The 14,823-nt window shown below is 46.2% G+C and overlaps 1 protein-coding gene across 7 annotated transcripts in view; it reads left to right on the plus strand.

Annotated features, from left to right (window-relative positions):
* The window catches only part of ZNF217 (zinc finger protein 217), a 38,756-nt gene that overhangs the window by 14,701 nt on the left and 9,232 nt on the right, over positions 1-14,823 (plus strand). For 4 of the 7 annotated variants that reach the window (XM_047852060.1, XM_047852059.1, XM_047852062.1 and 1 more), the window contains one exon: positions 10,358-12,126. In XM_047852060.1, the coding sequence (XP_047708016.1) occupies positions 10,734-12,126 (1,393 nt within the window). In that variant the 5' untranslated portion in view covers positions 10,358-10,733. Of the gene's footprint in view, positions 1-69; positions 93-412; positions 617-3,851; positions 10,144-10,357; positions 12,127-14,823 lie in introns of those variants that run through there. The other 3 variants (XM_047852066.1, XM_047852064.1, XM_047852063.1) reach the window with 3 other exon arrangements.

A 14,823-nucleotide genomic window follows, 5' to 3' on the forward strand; every position in this document is an offset into this window, starting at 1 on the left:
CTCCTGCTCTCTGTTCCGCTCCTCTAGGGCGCCCCCTCCCCACCCGGCTACGGAGCGATCCCGGCAGTGAGGAGGTGCCGGGCGAGCCCCCGGTGTGTACAGTGTTTTACCATCACACTCACTCTCGGGGACTGACGGGAGGGCTTGGGGGCGGGGGAGTCCCCCCTTCTCCGGCCCGGGCCGGGGGGCCGGCCGGAGAGAGCCGGGGGCTGCGTGCGTGCGTGGGTGGGTGGGGGGCTGTTCCGGAAAAGTTGGGTGGCTCCGCCGGGCGGCTCTCCGGGTTTGCCGGCTTGGCGGTGGGGGGCGGGCGGAGGTGAGGGGGCCGGCGCAGAGCCCCCCGCGATGGCCCCGAGGGGGGGCCGGGGCAACTTGGGAACAGCCAAAACAATGCGTCCTAACAGGCGTCCCCCGCAAACAATGGCCGGGACCGTCCACACGGGCCGGGCGGAGGGCGCGTCTACAGGGGCCGAGGGAGGGGCTTGGCGTCGCCGCAGACCCCGACGCACACCCCAACGAGCCCCCGGGCGCCCCCAAATCCGGCCCCGGGATTCCCGGTCTCCTGCCCATCCCTGAGTAGGCGGTGCACGGGCTGCGATTCCTGGATGTGTGTGATAAGGTGTTTTTTTTTTTTTTTTTCTCTTTAATTTTAAAGATTTTTTGAAACTTTTTAAATAGCCCTTAAACGCTTAAAGAATCTCTTTATAACTTAATTCTACTTGGAGTCCCAAAGCCAGCTGGAAGCAGAACTAGTAACTCTAAAGGGCAGGAAGGATTGAAATGTTCGCCTATAAGTGTTTCTTTCTTTCTTTCTTTCTTTTTTTTTTAAAAGGGAAGTTTCTGCCAGGAGGCGCTGAGTGGCGAAACCGCGCAGTTTCAGATGTAGAGCCCTCTTCTCTCTAGCTTTGGCCCCAAATGCGAGCTGCACGGGATGGGGAGGGGAGACAAGGGCGCTCCTGGGGGCCCCTGGAGGCCGGATTTGGGGCGGCCTGAGCGGTCCTGCCCGGATGGGGGCCAGACCTGCAGGCCGGTACCTGCGCCCCGGGGATCGGGACAGACGTCCAGGTCCCGGGTTGGAACCCGCATTTTGGGATTCAGGGAAGGGCCACCGAGGACGGGAAGTAGCATTCTTGGGCGGGTGGGATGGAGGTGGGGTGGGGTGGGCAGGCGGGGACTTTTCCTAAAGGTTTAGTTACAGGAACAGGAAAGAGCCACCAGTGGCCACTTCTGGGACCCCAGTGGCCTGCTTACACAGGGAGTAGCAGAAACTTTATTTTTTCTCTTTTTTTGTTTCCCCAAGAAAAGAATAGTCGCTTTGGAGTTTAAGGCTTTGCTGTGTTCCTCTTTGAAATTCCTTGAGCCTCAGTTTATCTTTCTGAATCAGCCTATAGGGCTTGAAGCGCTGGCTTGAACATTCCTAAACGTGTATTAAATGCAGGGCTGTTGCAGTGGTCCTTGGGCCAGTTTGGGGTCCTGTGGTATTGACTACTACATGCTACATACTAGCTGGTTTCCTCGCTTTCTAGATCATTTGGAACCATTAAGCTGTATGTTTTAAGAAGCCTAGGTCTGATTTAGTTCAGGTTGATTCAATTATGTCTTCATCGCTTTTGAGTTGGTTGAATGAGTTGACATGAGATTAAGCCCAACAAAAGAAAAGGCAGGGTAGCAACAGCTGCCGGCCAGGCCTGGCGACTAGGTAGGGGTCTTGGGAGGCCTTGCACCTTCTCTTTTGTATATGTTAAGAAGTACATTTAGAAATGTTCTGTTACTGTACGCCCCCCCTCCCCTGCCCCCCCCCCCCAATGGATGCCCTGGTTGATATCAGCTAAGACTTAAAATACTAAATTTTATAACACTTTGAGTGAATAATCTAGCGTTTCTAAAAAGGCCTGTCGTGTCTGGAGGGGCAAGTGCGGAGTAATAACCTAATTGCTTTTTGTCTGAAAAATATAGCAGTCAAACCACTGGTTTGTGCTTGCTTAGTTAATGTGTCTAGGAACTTTTAAGGTGTGTCCTTTAATGGTAGATGACTTTTTCTGAGAAGTCCTGTTTATTTTAGATACTGTTTTGTTCAGTATCCCAAAGACTCGTATTAGTGTGTGTGCGTTTGATCCTGGTGTTCTAGTGAAAAACCCCTCCCACCGCCCCAAATTGCTTCCATTTTTAATCAGTTATAGAAGGTCTTAAATTCAAGAGGCAGTGTGACTTACTTAAAAATCCTCTTGTCAGTAGCCACAAGGCACACCATTTATTTGGCTTGTTTGTTCGAATAGGGTTAATAATCTGATTGCTTGGAATGTTAATTATTTAGCGTGAAGAAGAGGAAGCCTCCTCCTTGTCGGCTCCACGTTGGTTTGCGTGCTGGGGGAGGAAGTGGGGGAGGATTATGACTTCTCCAGGCGAAGGACACACTTTTCCTTAGTGTCCAACTTGGTTCCAACCTTTTATCTTCACAGCACCTTCCAACGCTTGGCAGTGTGACCTTTGCTGTTTTTTAATAACTTGTTAAGATCGAAGTTTAGCAGTGGTCTGGGGTTCATATCCTTCCCTTTCACTTCCTAATCAAAAAAAGGAACTAATACACCACGTTGATAAAATTTGTAGAAAATACTTTCCCCCTTCACCCTGAAGAATCTATTTAGATAACAGCTTGATATCCCCCCCCCCCCCCCCCCCCCCAGGTAGTAGAGGGGAAGAGGACGGAGGAGTGCTAGGGTTTGCCTTTACTCTTTAAGGTGGAGGCTGATTTGCATTCTCTTTGTAAGCCTCCATTTTTTGGCAGTGGAACTTCTGGGAGGAGTAGCCGCCCGTCTCCCTTCCAGTGGACCTTTAAAGAGGAAATCAGAAAATAAGACTTCATCATCCAGTCGCTTACAAACTGATGAAATCATTAAGGAATATAATGGCCTGGCAACGACGGAGTCCCTCTCTCCTCATTTCAGATAATCACTTTACTCTCTTTTAACAACATTTATGATGAAATGGCATGTTTTTGCCACAGCAGGGTTGCCTTTTCCCAACCCTGGAGCACTCTTAATTCCGAGACGCTTGATTAGAGCCTCAGGGGTCCCCAAAGATGTGTTTTCCCACTTTATAAAATTACATTCTTTTCTCCCTGTTGTCACAAAAATGATATTGGTTGATAAGAACTTTTGAGTAGTTTTAATGACTCTTGACTGCCTACTATCTACTACTTGATTTAAAAAAAAAAAAAGATACTTTGATCTGACTCTTTTAGGACTGTGCATGATCTGGACCCTTTTTTATGTTTCACGTGAAGCTGTGTTTCCATTTGCTCAAAGACCATTTCATTGTCTTTCAATGTTCACATTGTCCCATCCCACACATGCCAGGATGGCCTGTGTGTGAGTTTTTTTGAGGTTGCTGGGGATGACTTACTTTAAATGGCTCATTGCTAATTTCCTATTTCAGTGTAACCCCCTGGCAGTTTGTTTAGTAAATGAATTGGGAAGTTGAAGCCAAGGTCCCGAACAATGGCTATATATTTTCAAGGTTTAGAATTGTACAGTAGGAACGAGAAACCTGAGACCGTTGTATAAGCTGATGTATAAGCTGATGAGTATTCCGCTAGAATAAAGTAAGTGCAAGGAGATTTTAATTTAAACGACTACATCTGGAATACACCTAATAGTTTTCAAAGAGTTACTGAGGTGTTACAAGTAAAAACCTGGAAGGTGTTTACAGAATAGCTACTGAGCTGAAATGAAAGAAATCCTAATCATATTAAATGCTCCAAGTAGGGAAAGGTTTAGTTACAGCCTGTAAACTAAAGGAGGCTGGAAGAGTCTCGATTTGTACATCTCACCTCCAGATTTGGGGGGGGGGGGGAGGGGTGTTAACCAGATTAAAATGCACGTGGAAGAGAGAATGAATTACACAAAGACAGCAGGAAATTTCTGAAATTCGGGAGAGGGAAAGCTTGATCGTCCTAACCGAATGGCCTCCTTTTGGGGGCAGCAGAAAGTTCTTGAAGTGTTGGCTGTTAGGAAGGGAGGCGATCTGGGCGATTCCTCTCCGACCGATAACACAGTTAGGCAAATTGGTAGTGGTGTGTGGGGCAGAGGATTTTGAATGGAGACCACGAGGGCAGCTGGAAGTCTGACTTTGAGGAAGTGCGACCACCGTCCTTCTCTAAAATCTGCCGTTCAGGACGAGGAAGCTCAACTCTTGTTTAGAGCTGGCTTCCAAATAAATGCTGGGGCTCCCCCCCCCCCCCCCCCCCCAGCAGCCAGCTGCCGCCACAGACCGCCCCTTTATGCTTAACATTGGAATGTTCATTAAACGACTTCACATTTGAACATTTGTTGACTGACTGTTCTTAACATCCCATTACTTCCTGCCCAGGCTAACTACATAACTGAGTTACTGGAAATCAGGGGCCAGTTTGGTAATTTTATGATCACGTTGAGAAATAAAATTACTAAACCTGAAAAGACAGCCGGGGAAGTTAAATGAGAGAATTGGTTTGAATTCCTGGGCTTTTGTTCCGAAGCTTTACCTAAGTTGTTTTTGACCTCCGCATTCCTTCAATTCGGGCTGAAGAGCTTCTGTTACCCGGAGTCAGATGCCAGTTTTTTAATGGATTCGTTTGTGTCTTGTGTATCGTTGTTCATTAGTTGCCAGCGTTGTCAGGAAACGTTTTGAATTTAAACTATGGTTCTGTGGACCGGAGCTAGAGTCCACATCTGTTTTGTTCTCGAATCCCATTAGGAGAACTGCTTGTTTGTTTGTTTGTTTGTTTTTTCTCCTACCTGTGTCCATCGGGGTGACTTCAACACAGTTCATTTACACCAGAAGCCGTGTGTTTTGGGTTTTTTTAAAATCGGTGGCTAATTTTTTTTTTTCCAGTCCAGCATACAAATCTAAGGAACAGTGATTATATACGTATTAATTGAAAGGAGAGCTTTTCCCTGAATTTTGAAAGCAAACAGGTGACTTAAAAGAGCCAGACCTACAACCTTAGTATTTACTCAACAGAGATAGGGAGGGGAATCTTTAAATGTTGGCTAAAGAAAGAGCGCCTGCCTTAAAAGGCCGTGCCCGTGTTTATATTTAATCTGGTTCGTTAAATTGGGTATAATCAAGAGCACTCACCATTTGGCCTTGTGGAAAAAGTGGTGTAGGTGTGTGGGGTAGCGTTGTAGGGTTAGGGTTCTAGTTCCTTCCATACCTATATATGCAGTTATCTGTGTGTGCAGATACACAAGCGTTTCCTTTGTGGGGAGCGAGAGAATATAGGTAAAGATAGGTTGGCTTTTTTTTTTTTTTTTAATTGAAATCTCTCTTTTTGGTGCAGTTCTGTCTAACATCTTTCCAAAAGTAGTTAAGGTGTACTACTGGTGAAGTGGCAGGAATGGAATCTCACAGATCGCAAGGCTTCAGCTGATGGCTGCATTAAAATTCTTGTTTTATCCATTTCCCTTGTAGTTCTCTTTTTCCCATCAGGATGGGATTTGTCAAAGCCAGTTTACAGACCGCAGGATCTGTTAATATTGATAATACCGAAACTAAAACTAGTTATGTGGCTTCAAGTTCACGTTGAGATCCTTTAACTGACTTTAATTGATTTGGAATGAATCAGGCAGAGTTTTTAATCCTGACACTCAAATGGACGAATATGATCGTATATTTTTATAGTATTCTGGTCTCTAATTGTATTTAGAACTGGGCCCTTATTACAGTTTCAGGAAAATGAGATGGCCGTAGGATCTTCCCAGGCTTTGCCTTGGAACCGGCCAATGGCTTTTTTATTTTTAAGCCATTTGCTTTTGACTAGTTTTAGATTGTGATGCTGAATATAACCTTTTGAATATTTTAATCTTTTCACTGAACTTTTAAACATCTTTTCACAGCTATATTAGGAAAGTTGGGTTGACCATTCAGCTCATGGGTGTGACCTTGGTGATTTCCTTGAAATAGTGTTGAAGGATTTAAAGTTACAGGTTTGGACTGTCGCTGTGGCGTGACTATGTGCAGTTCTCCTCACTTGTCGGATTAAGGAAAAAACTCTTCTATGTGTAACGTACAGAAGGAACGTTTACAGAAAAACTGTTAAGTTTCCTGACCAGATCTTGGAGATAATTTCGCCCTTTACAGGATACAAATGAAACAGGCCAGAGACTAGCAGTTTGTTTGGGTGAAATATTTTAATGATCATATATTTGGACACTTCAGTGACTCGGAGGGAAAAAGCAGAATTGCAGGAATACTGCATATTACTTCGTTATAAACAGAATTGTGTGTCTTTGACAGTTTTTGAGGACTTTGAATTCCTCTTGCTCCATCATAGGGTAATAAATATTCCATATCAAAAAATGTAAGATAACCTGTTTAGCTAAGGTGGAGGCATGCTGTCTGTAAAGGTTAACAGTGTGAGTACGTTTGTACATGAAGGACTCTTCCCAAGTCACAGCAATTGTCAGCAAGGTGGCATTTCCTTCTAATTTGTTGTGCTTAAGCACAGATTATTGTATTTTTTTCATTAAGCATTGTATAATGTGTAATATTTGCTAATTTCAAAATCTATAGATAGTGGCAGAATCTCCCGAGCTTTACTCCCCATGGAGCATCTGCTTTAAAACAAAACAAACAAACAAAAAACAGAAATGGCCTAAAGAGCATTAGACTGCTATTTTAGGCACTTCTAAGCAATATGGTTCCTACTGTTTTTCAAAGATTATGTTGTTGTAAATTTTTTTTAAAGTATCTAATCACAGTATAAAGTAATCACCAGGACTCTTGCGGAATACGAGGTTATGCCGGATAACCTCTTGCCTCGGGTGCCTTGGGGGTGTATAGCTGAAGGTTAAGTGTATGGTCTCCCTGAGTAAAGGTTTAAGAACGTTTTTTTAAACACTGACAAACAGTTTTGCAGACTGCCTTTCAGGAAGCCTAGTATGTTCTGAACACTCAGCTTCTCTGCAAACTAAAAGCATTTAGATTCTAGGGGTCGGATTAAGATCCTCCCCCTCCTTCCTCCTCCAGTTCTTTGTGAAGACAGACAACTTCCTGGGCCGGCAGTGCCTTGGTGTGCCTGCCGTGGCTTCTGTGTTGCTCCACCTGGAGAACGAGGCTCTAGAAAGGCTGTGTGTGGGTGTGCACTTCACTCGACTGGAATGGTTGTTATTAACAGTAATTAGATTAGAATGTGTATTTTTTGGTAAGTTTTGTTATTATTCAAGTATTATTGCAGTCACTGTTAAAGATTGGGGGTTTTGTTTAGCAGATTGGTTTTAAGTGATACAGGTAATTGGTTTATAGTTTAAGGAAGTGTTTAGTCTGCAAACGGTGTCTTAAGTCAAGAGTCCGAGGCATTTGTTGTCAGATTTGCCTAGCTTGTCCTGCACGTCTGTTTTGGTGGGTCAGTAAGGAGCGTAGTTTAAAATCTGAGTGATAAGGTTTTGCCTATGCTGGTCAACTTCATGGTAGGATTAATTAGGATTCTTGTTTTTTTATTATTACACCCTTGAAGCTGCAGAGGATGGTAAATTAGATGGCAGCCACGGAGAGCCGTGTTGAAAGAAGTTCTCATGAACATTCGGGTTAATTTTAATATCAGATCAGTTCAGACTGGCGACTGTGGCCAGAGATGTGCATTACTGATTGTATACCTGTACTGATGATGTTAGTGTTTGTTAATTTATTCACCAGGGGTTTATTGAGGGCCCGACCCCATGCCAGGGACCCCTTCTAGGCATGGGGACATCATGGTGAACAAGGTCGACGGGGTCTCTGCTCCTGGGCTCTTCAAACAGGTGGCCCAGGGTTTGCAGATGTTGGCTGAGTAGTAAGGATTGCCATGACTCACCGGGAGTCTAGTGCTTAGGACAGTTGGGCACAGTCGATGGCCATCACAATCTGTGCCAGAAGCTTCCCTTGAGGAGGAAGTGCTTCAGGTTTTGCCTGGGAGGTTCTCCTTCCCCATCTGACCCTCGTAGGAGACTCCTGGAGCTGGGGGGCCTAGGACGTCCTTCCCCTCATCTCCAGGCCTCTGTTCCGCTCCTACTTTTTTTTTTTCCTTTTTGCACTGTGCCTCCTTTACTGATCCTCTGGGTCTTGTGTTAGAAGCTGATGATGACTTCTTTAACCCAGATATTTGAACATTTCAGAGATAAAAATTGAAACTAAACTGAGGCATTTCCTTCTGGTCACGCCATTACCCTGGATTGGAAATAATAGGGATGTTATGTACCCACACCATGTTTCTAATTCAGAGGTTGAGTTTAGGAGTGGTGTCTTTTGGGGAAAGATTATTTGTAGGAAACTGGAGTTCCCCCAAACTTAAAATATCAGAGAGTAGTACAATTTCTGACATACGTACACACACACACACACACACACACACACACACACAGGTCCAACATAGAGGACTAACTTTGATTTTGGCAAATTAGGACATTAAAAAAAGTACTGATTGCCATTGCCACTCTTTCATTTTAAAAAAGCTAGTTTGCAACCCCCAAATAGAAAGGACCTCAAATAGAGGACAGCCTCTATTCAAATTGAAATTAATCTGTGTCGTTTGTGTAGGACTCACTGAGTTGTTTCTCTGTTTTTCATCTAGATGTTGCCAGTGAAGACAGTGTTGTCAGTTTGATAACTGCTTGTCTAGAGTATGTACTGTTATTTCTTCAGTTAAAATATTACCTGGTACACCGGCATTCAGTAAATACAGACTACATAGAACCCTAAATTATCAGTTACGTTTTTCAAATATCACTTAATATCTTGATTGGGAAAGCATCAAATATTCTTTGGTGTCTGTCTATCCATACATGTAGCTCTGCCCCTGGAACCCTAGACATTGGGAACTCTTAAGGGTGATCCTGTAATTTAACCGCCTGCAGTAGGTAGATGAAGGTGAGGTAGGTAGGTGGTGGTGACAACTTTAAGGTTGTGACTTAGCCAGAACTAGAACTCGGGCCTTTGGAGTGTTCTGTTAAAGCCCACCAAGCTGGTAGCCAGCCCAAGAGTTTTATCCTCCATTGTGATCACAACAAAGGACTCAGAAATTAAGATAAAACACTTCAGTACCTTCTTTCTTTTCCCTAATCTTTGATCTGCAGCCTTATTTAGAAAAGCTTCATGTTAAAGATCTAGTGTATTCAAAACTAAAGATAGCAAAGAGCATGAGAATTTTCTTCTATTATGAGTATAAAGAAGGGGAAGAAATGTTTCCTTGTCTTCTCTGAGCCTAGAGGCCCTTGCTCTTTGAGGAAGTGGAGAGAAGGAAAGTCAAGTCAAGGTGGTGGGAGTAGTTTGCAAGTCTTTTTGTTCTGTTGGGTGGAATTAACAGACTTCAGGTTAAGTAGCTGAGTCTATTTAGAAACAATTCTGTGCTTGCCAGAAAGGTGGAGGGGAGGGTGTTGGGTTTGGAGGTTAATTCTTCTCCAAGAATGAAAATTGGCTTCTAAATCTGAGCCTGCAGAGCCACATAAAGTAATCATGCATTTTTCACCTGGCCAGTGCATAATGGGAAGGGTGGGTTAAAAGTGGGAGGACCCGTTTTCTGATGAAAGACTGAGCCATGTTGACCCTGCCGTGTGGAGGATTTTCAAGTGTACCCTCACCGAGTAGCCTGGTGCGTGTGTTTCCTTGTTTGTTGTGTGCACAAGGGAGCCCTACCCTGACTTTGTTGAAGGCAGTTTCTGCCTTCTGAAAAAGCAGCTGGGATTTGGGCCGTGGGTTGAGGGCTAGAATATCCTGTGAACCAAAATGATTCAGGTTCCCCTTGGCCACGATGAGCCTCATTCTGAGGTGTTCTGTAGTTTTTGAATGTGGATTTTAGGAAAGGTTCCTGTTCTCGTGTGTGTTGTTGGCCTGTGCGTGTGTGATCTTCGAGGGTGCTGTTCGGCATTTGTGTCTCTGGACTGTATAGAAGACAGTTTGAAGTTCGGGCTTTAAACGTTTCATTTAGAGAGGGCCTTACTTGGCATTCTTCACAGTTGGTATCCTCTCTAGATTTGCAGGGGCTCTTTGTAAGGACACATATTGCATTGCAGTGGCATTTAAACTGCATTCAGCTGAATTTAACCGTTTCTGTCCTGAATCTTAAAGTTTAGACTTCAATCATTAGAGCACCACGTTTTCAGTTTCTTCCCTGGATGAAAATCCAGCGATTTGGTAAGTGTCCTGATTGGGTAAAATGCTAACGATTTAATTAACGGGCACGTTTAACAGGATGCGCGATGTTAGTCGAAAGCCGAGTGGACGAGCGAGGCACCTCTTCTGCCACGAGCGGACCAGCTGTGCGTCGTCCACACCGGGCTTCTCTTCCCTCTGGCCGCAGCCAGCTAACCATTTCTGTGGTTTTTGGTTTTTGTTTTTCCCCCTCTAGGTTTTGGAAATCCCTGGTCTCCAGGTTGCTGGGATTGACTTCTTGCTCAATTGAATCACTCACTCAATGGAGACAAAGAGAATGAACGCTCCGTGCTGACTCATATTTGAATCAAAGCGCTGGGGAGTCTGTCTGCCTTGTTTGTGCAAAGAACCAGTGGTTGGCTCTGCCACCGAGCTTCCTAAGACTTTTGAAGATAAGAAGCTACGGGAATATATACTTTGCTTTTGAACTTTTGTAACCAATACTCGTTCTCGTTTTAAGTCCAGGGCTGCTGGGGGCGTGAGTGACAAGTCTTACAAGTGGCCTTATTCCAGTTCCAGAAATCCCTCCACCGGATTCTTATTTTGTATACAATCCTAAAGTGCCAGGAAACATGCCCACTCAGTCCCTGCTGGTGTATATGGATGGACCAGAAGTTATTGGCAATTCTCTTGGTACCCAGATGGAGATAGATGATGCCGTGTCCATAAAAGGGACCACCGCCGTTCCTTTCCGAGCTACGCAAGAGAAAAATATAATCCAGATCGAAGGATATATGCCCTTGGACTGCATGTTCTGCAATCAGACCTTCACGCATTCAGAAGACCTTAATAAACATGTCCTGATGCAACATCGGCCTATCCTTTGCGAGCCGGCCGTTTTGCGTGTGGAAGCGGAGTACCTGAGTCCTCTGGACAAGACTCAGGTGAGAACGGAGCCTCCAAAGGACAAGAACTGCAAAGAAAACGAAGAGTTCAGCTGTGAAGTGTGCGGGCAGACGTTCAGAGTCGCTTTCGACGTCGAGATCCACATGAAGAAGCATAAGGACTCCTTCACTTACGGCTGTCATGTGTGCGGACGGAGGTTCAAGGAGCCCTGGTTCCTTAAGAACCACATGCGGACACACACCGGCAAAGCGGGGGCCAAGAGCAAACTGCAGCCGGGCGCCGAGAGCCCCGCCACCATCAACGAGGTGGTTCAGGAGCACGTGGCCGAGAGCATCTCCTCTCCTTACAAAATCTGCATGGTTTGTGGCTTCCTGTTTCCAAATAAGGAAAGTCTGATCGATCACAGGAAGATGCACACCAAAGACACTGCTTCCGGCAGCGGAGGCACACAGACAGACTCTCCGCAGGGGGGGATGCCAGCTCCGGGGGAAGAGTTCCTGCAGTTCTTGAACTTGAGGCCCAAATCGCACCCCGAGACCGGGAAGAAGCCCACCAAATGGATACCTCAGCTCGATCCGTTCACCACCTATCAGGCCTGGCAGCTGGCCACCAAAGGAAAAGTCGCCGTCTGCCGAGAAGTGAAGGAGCAGCCGGGGCAGGAGGGCAGCACCGACAACGATGATTCGTGTTCCGAAAAAGAAGAGCTCGGAGAAATTTGGAACGCCGGAAAAAGCCATTCCGAAGGTTCTGGAAAGCCCAAGCCCAGCAAAAGCGGCTGCGCGGGCCTCTCCCAGGACAAGGAGAAGCCCAGACCCTCTGGCGGTGAAGTGCCTTCCGTGGAAGCCGACCCAAAGCTGTCCGGGAACAAAGAGAAGCCGACGCACTGCTCGGAGTGTGGCAAAGCCTTCCGGACCTACCACCAGCTGGTCTTGCACTCGAGGGTCCACAAGAAGGATCGGAGGGCCGACGCCGAATCGCCAACCATGTCCGTGGACGGAAGGCAGCCTAGGACGTGTTCTCCGGACCTAACCACCGCCCTGGATGAGAATGGAGCCGTCGATCGAGAAGGCGGTTCTGAAGATGGGTCTGAGGACGGACTTCCGGAAGGGCTCCATTTGGGTAAGTGAGGCGCTCCGTTGCGTGCTGTCCTTCCTCCGCCTCGAGCCCCAGACAGCGCTGGCAGGTCGGGGTCGGAGAGCCGGGTTTGGGTCCAGGCTCCTCTGGTACCCTCCTCGTTGTAAGTTCACCTAACCTCTCAGGGCTTTGATTTTTCTCAAGCTTTCTTCCTGTTCTGAAAACTGTGTGATTTTTTTTTTTTTTTTTTTTTTTTTTTAAATATCTGGCTAACAAGCGACGCACATTATCTTAACTGGGGCAGTTTTGCCCCCAGCGGAACCTGGTAGTGTCTAGAGGTCTTTTTGGGTGTCACAACTGCGTTCGTGTTGTGCTGCTGGCGTCCCGGTGGGTAGAGGCCAGGGATGCCGCCGAGTGTCCTCCCGTGCCCAGCACGCCCCCCCCCCCCCCCCCCCCCCCCAGCAAGTCATTGTGTGGTCCTCGTGTCCCGTGAGCTCAGGGTTGAGAGACCCTGGGCTTCGCTCCATTCTTCCGGCCAACCTGATCTCATCTACAAAAACAAGGTATCCTTCGATACAACAGACTTCCCCTTCCTTCAGGACCCAGCCCTCATGCATTTATTCCAGATGGTTTTCTAGGGTCACGAAAGGCACTGGGAATGATGATCAGCCAGAGCAAGGGTACTGAGAGAGTTTGGTGAGTACTGAGAGTTTGGGGCTACCTGGTACCCTCTCCTCCCATGTCTGGGGGGACTAGTGTTCGTTAACGGTCAGCTCAGGAACTAAGTCCATTTGTGCTCAAAATAGAGGGAACGCGAAAGCACCAAAGATGCTTTAAAGGAATCTTGCTGCTCAGGTTTTCTTTTTTTTTTTTTTTTTAAATTTTTTTTTCAACGTTTATTTATTTTTGGGACAGAGAGAGATAGAGCATGAACAGGGGAGGAGCAGAGAGAGAGGGAGACACAGAATCGGAAACAGGCTCCAGGCTCTGAGCCATCAGCCCAGAGCCTGACGCGGGGCTCGAACTCACGGACCACGAGATCTTGACCTGGCTGAAGTCGGACGCTTAACCGACTGCGCCACCCAGGCGCCCCACTGCTCAGGTTTTCAATGTCCTAATTAATGGCTTTTATAGGAGACAGAAGCTGTCACTGACACATTGTGTCTTGAGGCCCCGTGGACATTATATCTAAGGCAGAGAGATCCCACCCGTGTGCTTCAAGCCTTGCCCATCTGCGCTTAAACCAGAGACTTGGCATATCCGTTTAGTAAGATTTGGTTTGAATAAAGGACTCTCCTGCTGGAAGACAGTTAAAAGAACCCCTGCGTCTTCAGCAGCCGAGTGATGGGAACGTGAATTAGTCTTAGAGAAACATGATCATTCACAAAAGTGGTCTTTGGTTTCAGCCGCTGCCTTCTTTCACTGTAACTTGATGGCTGGCTAGTCAGAACTCGAGTGTGAGACCCAAGATAAGTTTGACCAGATGATCCTCCCCAAACCAGTGCCCTGGTTCTTTTTCTGATTACATGATGGATGTGAGAACAAGCTGTTAGTTCCTCTGGAGTATTTAGAATGGTTGGACTTCGATGGGACACAAGGAAACCTAGCACTTAGCATACTACAGCCTTCGGGAATCTCGAAAGCACATTATGGTGTCTTAATGACATCATAAAGAAGGCCTTGAACACAGACCTCTATCTTTATAGTGGTCCCTGTTAGCGTGGGTCCCATTCTCAGGGGCATGTAGTAGTAAATGGGGAGATAATTAGGTCCGCCAGCTGCCCTGAAAGAAATCAAATGGCCAGTCACATTCTGCCAGCAGGTGGTGTGGGTGGTGGGGGCCGGAGAATCGGTGGAAACCTTGGTGGTTGGGCAGATAGAATGCCCCATGATAATCGCTGGGAGCGCCGCGACTTGCCTGGAGGCGGGTTCTCCCACTGCATTGTTTTGTGGCGGATTACAGGTTGCTTAACATTTCTTTGCCCTGATTTCTGTTTGCAAAATTTGGTTCGGCAACCCTTGTCTTCCACCGCCCAAGGATCATTTCAGCAGCCTATTGGTAAAAAAAAGTTTGCAGTTCTTTAAAACTCAGAGGTGATGCCCAAGGAGCAGGAACCAGGTATATGTGGGCGTTTCGTGTCCTTTCTGTTAAAAGAGAGGCATTTCATAACTTTTTGGGTATGCTGCAACATAACAAATTCTGATGCATACTTGGGAGTAGGAAACTGCAGTAAAGTTCAGACGTGGCTAGGTGGGTGTGATTGGAAGACAAAGCTAGGCATTCTGTGTCGAGAGAATTGATCCTCCTCAATTTGTATCATGACGGGGGTGGTTTCCATTTGGCTTACTGTTTTTTTACCATCAGCCTGGCTTTCTTTTAGATTTACTTTAAAGAAGATCAAAAGACAAAGTAAACATTTTGTTTTTATATTTGTTCTACTTGAAAATAGGTTTAACGGTGGTTATTCGTGTAATTCTTCTTTTTTAAGTCTTCATGACATCTTTTCCCATCAGTGCTTGTTCCTGCTGTTTGAGAATGTGTAGAGCTGGATACATTTTCCTCGGGGAGTTGAGGGGGAATCATGCAATCTGGTCTCTGTTGTACTGGAGGCTGCCCAAGGTTTGCTCCTAAACTGCTTTTTGAATCTGTAAACCAAATGTATACAGTCCAAAATGCAGAGTGAGGAAGGAGCAGGGAAAGGAGGCCTTTCAAAGGTTGGAGTTCGGTTTTCAAGGCAAAAC

The sequence above is a fragment of the Prionailurus viverrinus genome, chromosome A3 (assembly GCF_022837055.1).
Source record: "Prionailurus viverrinus isolate Anna chromosome A3, UM_Priviv_1.0, whole genome shotgun sequence".
In the NCBI taxonomy this organism is placed as follows: domain Eukaryota; kingdom Metazoa; phylum Chordata; class Mammalia; order Carnivora; family Felidae; genus Prionailurus; species Prionailurus viverrinus.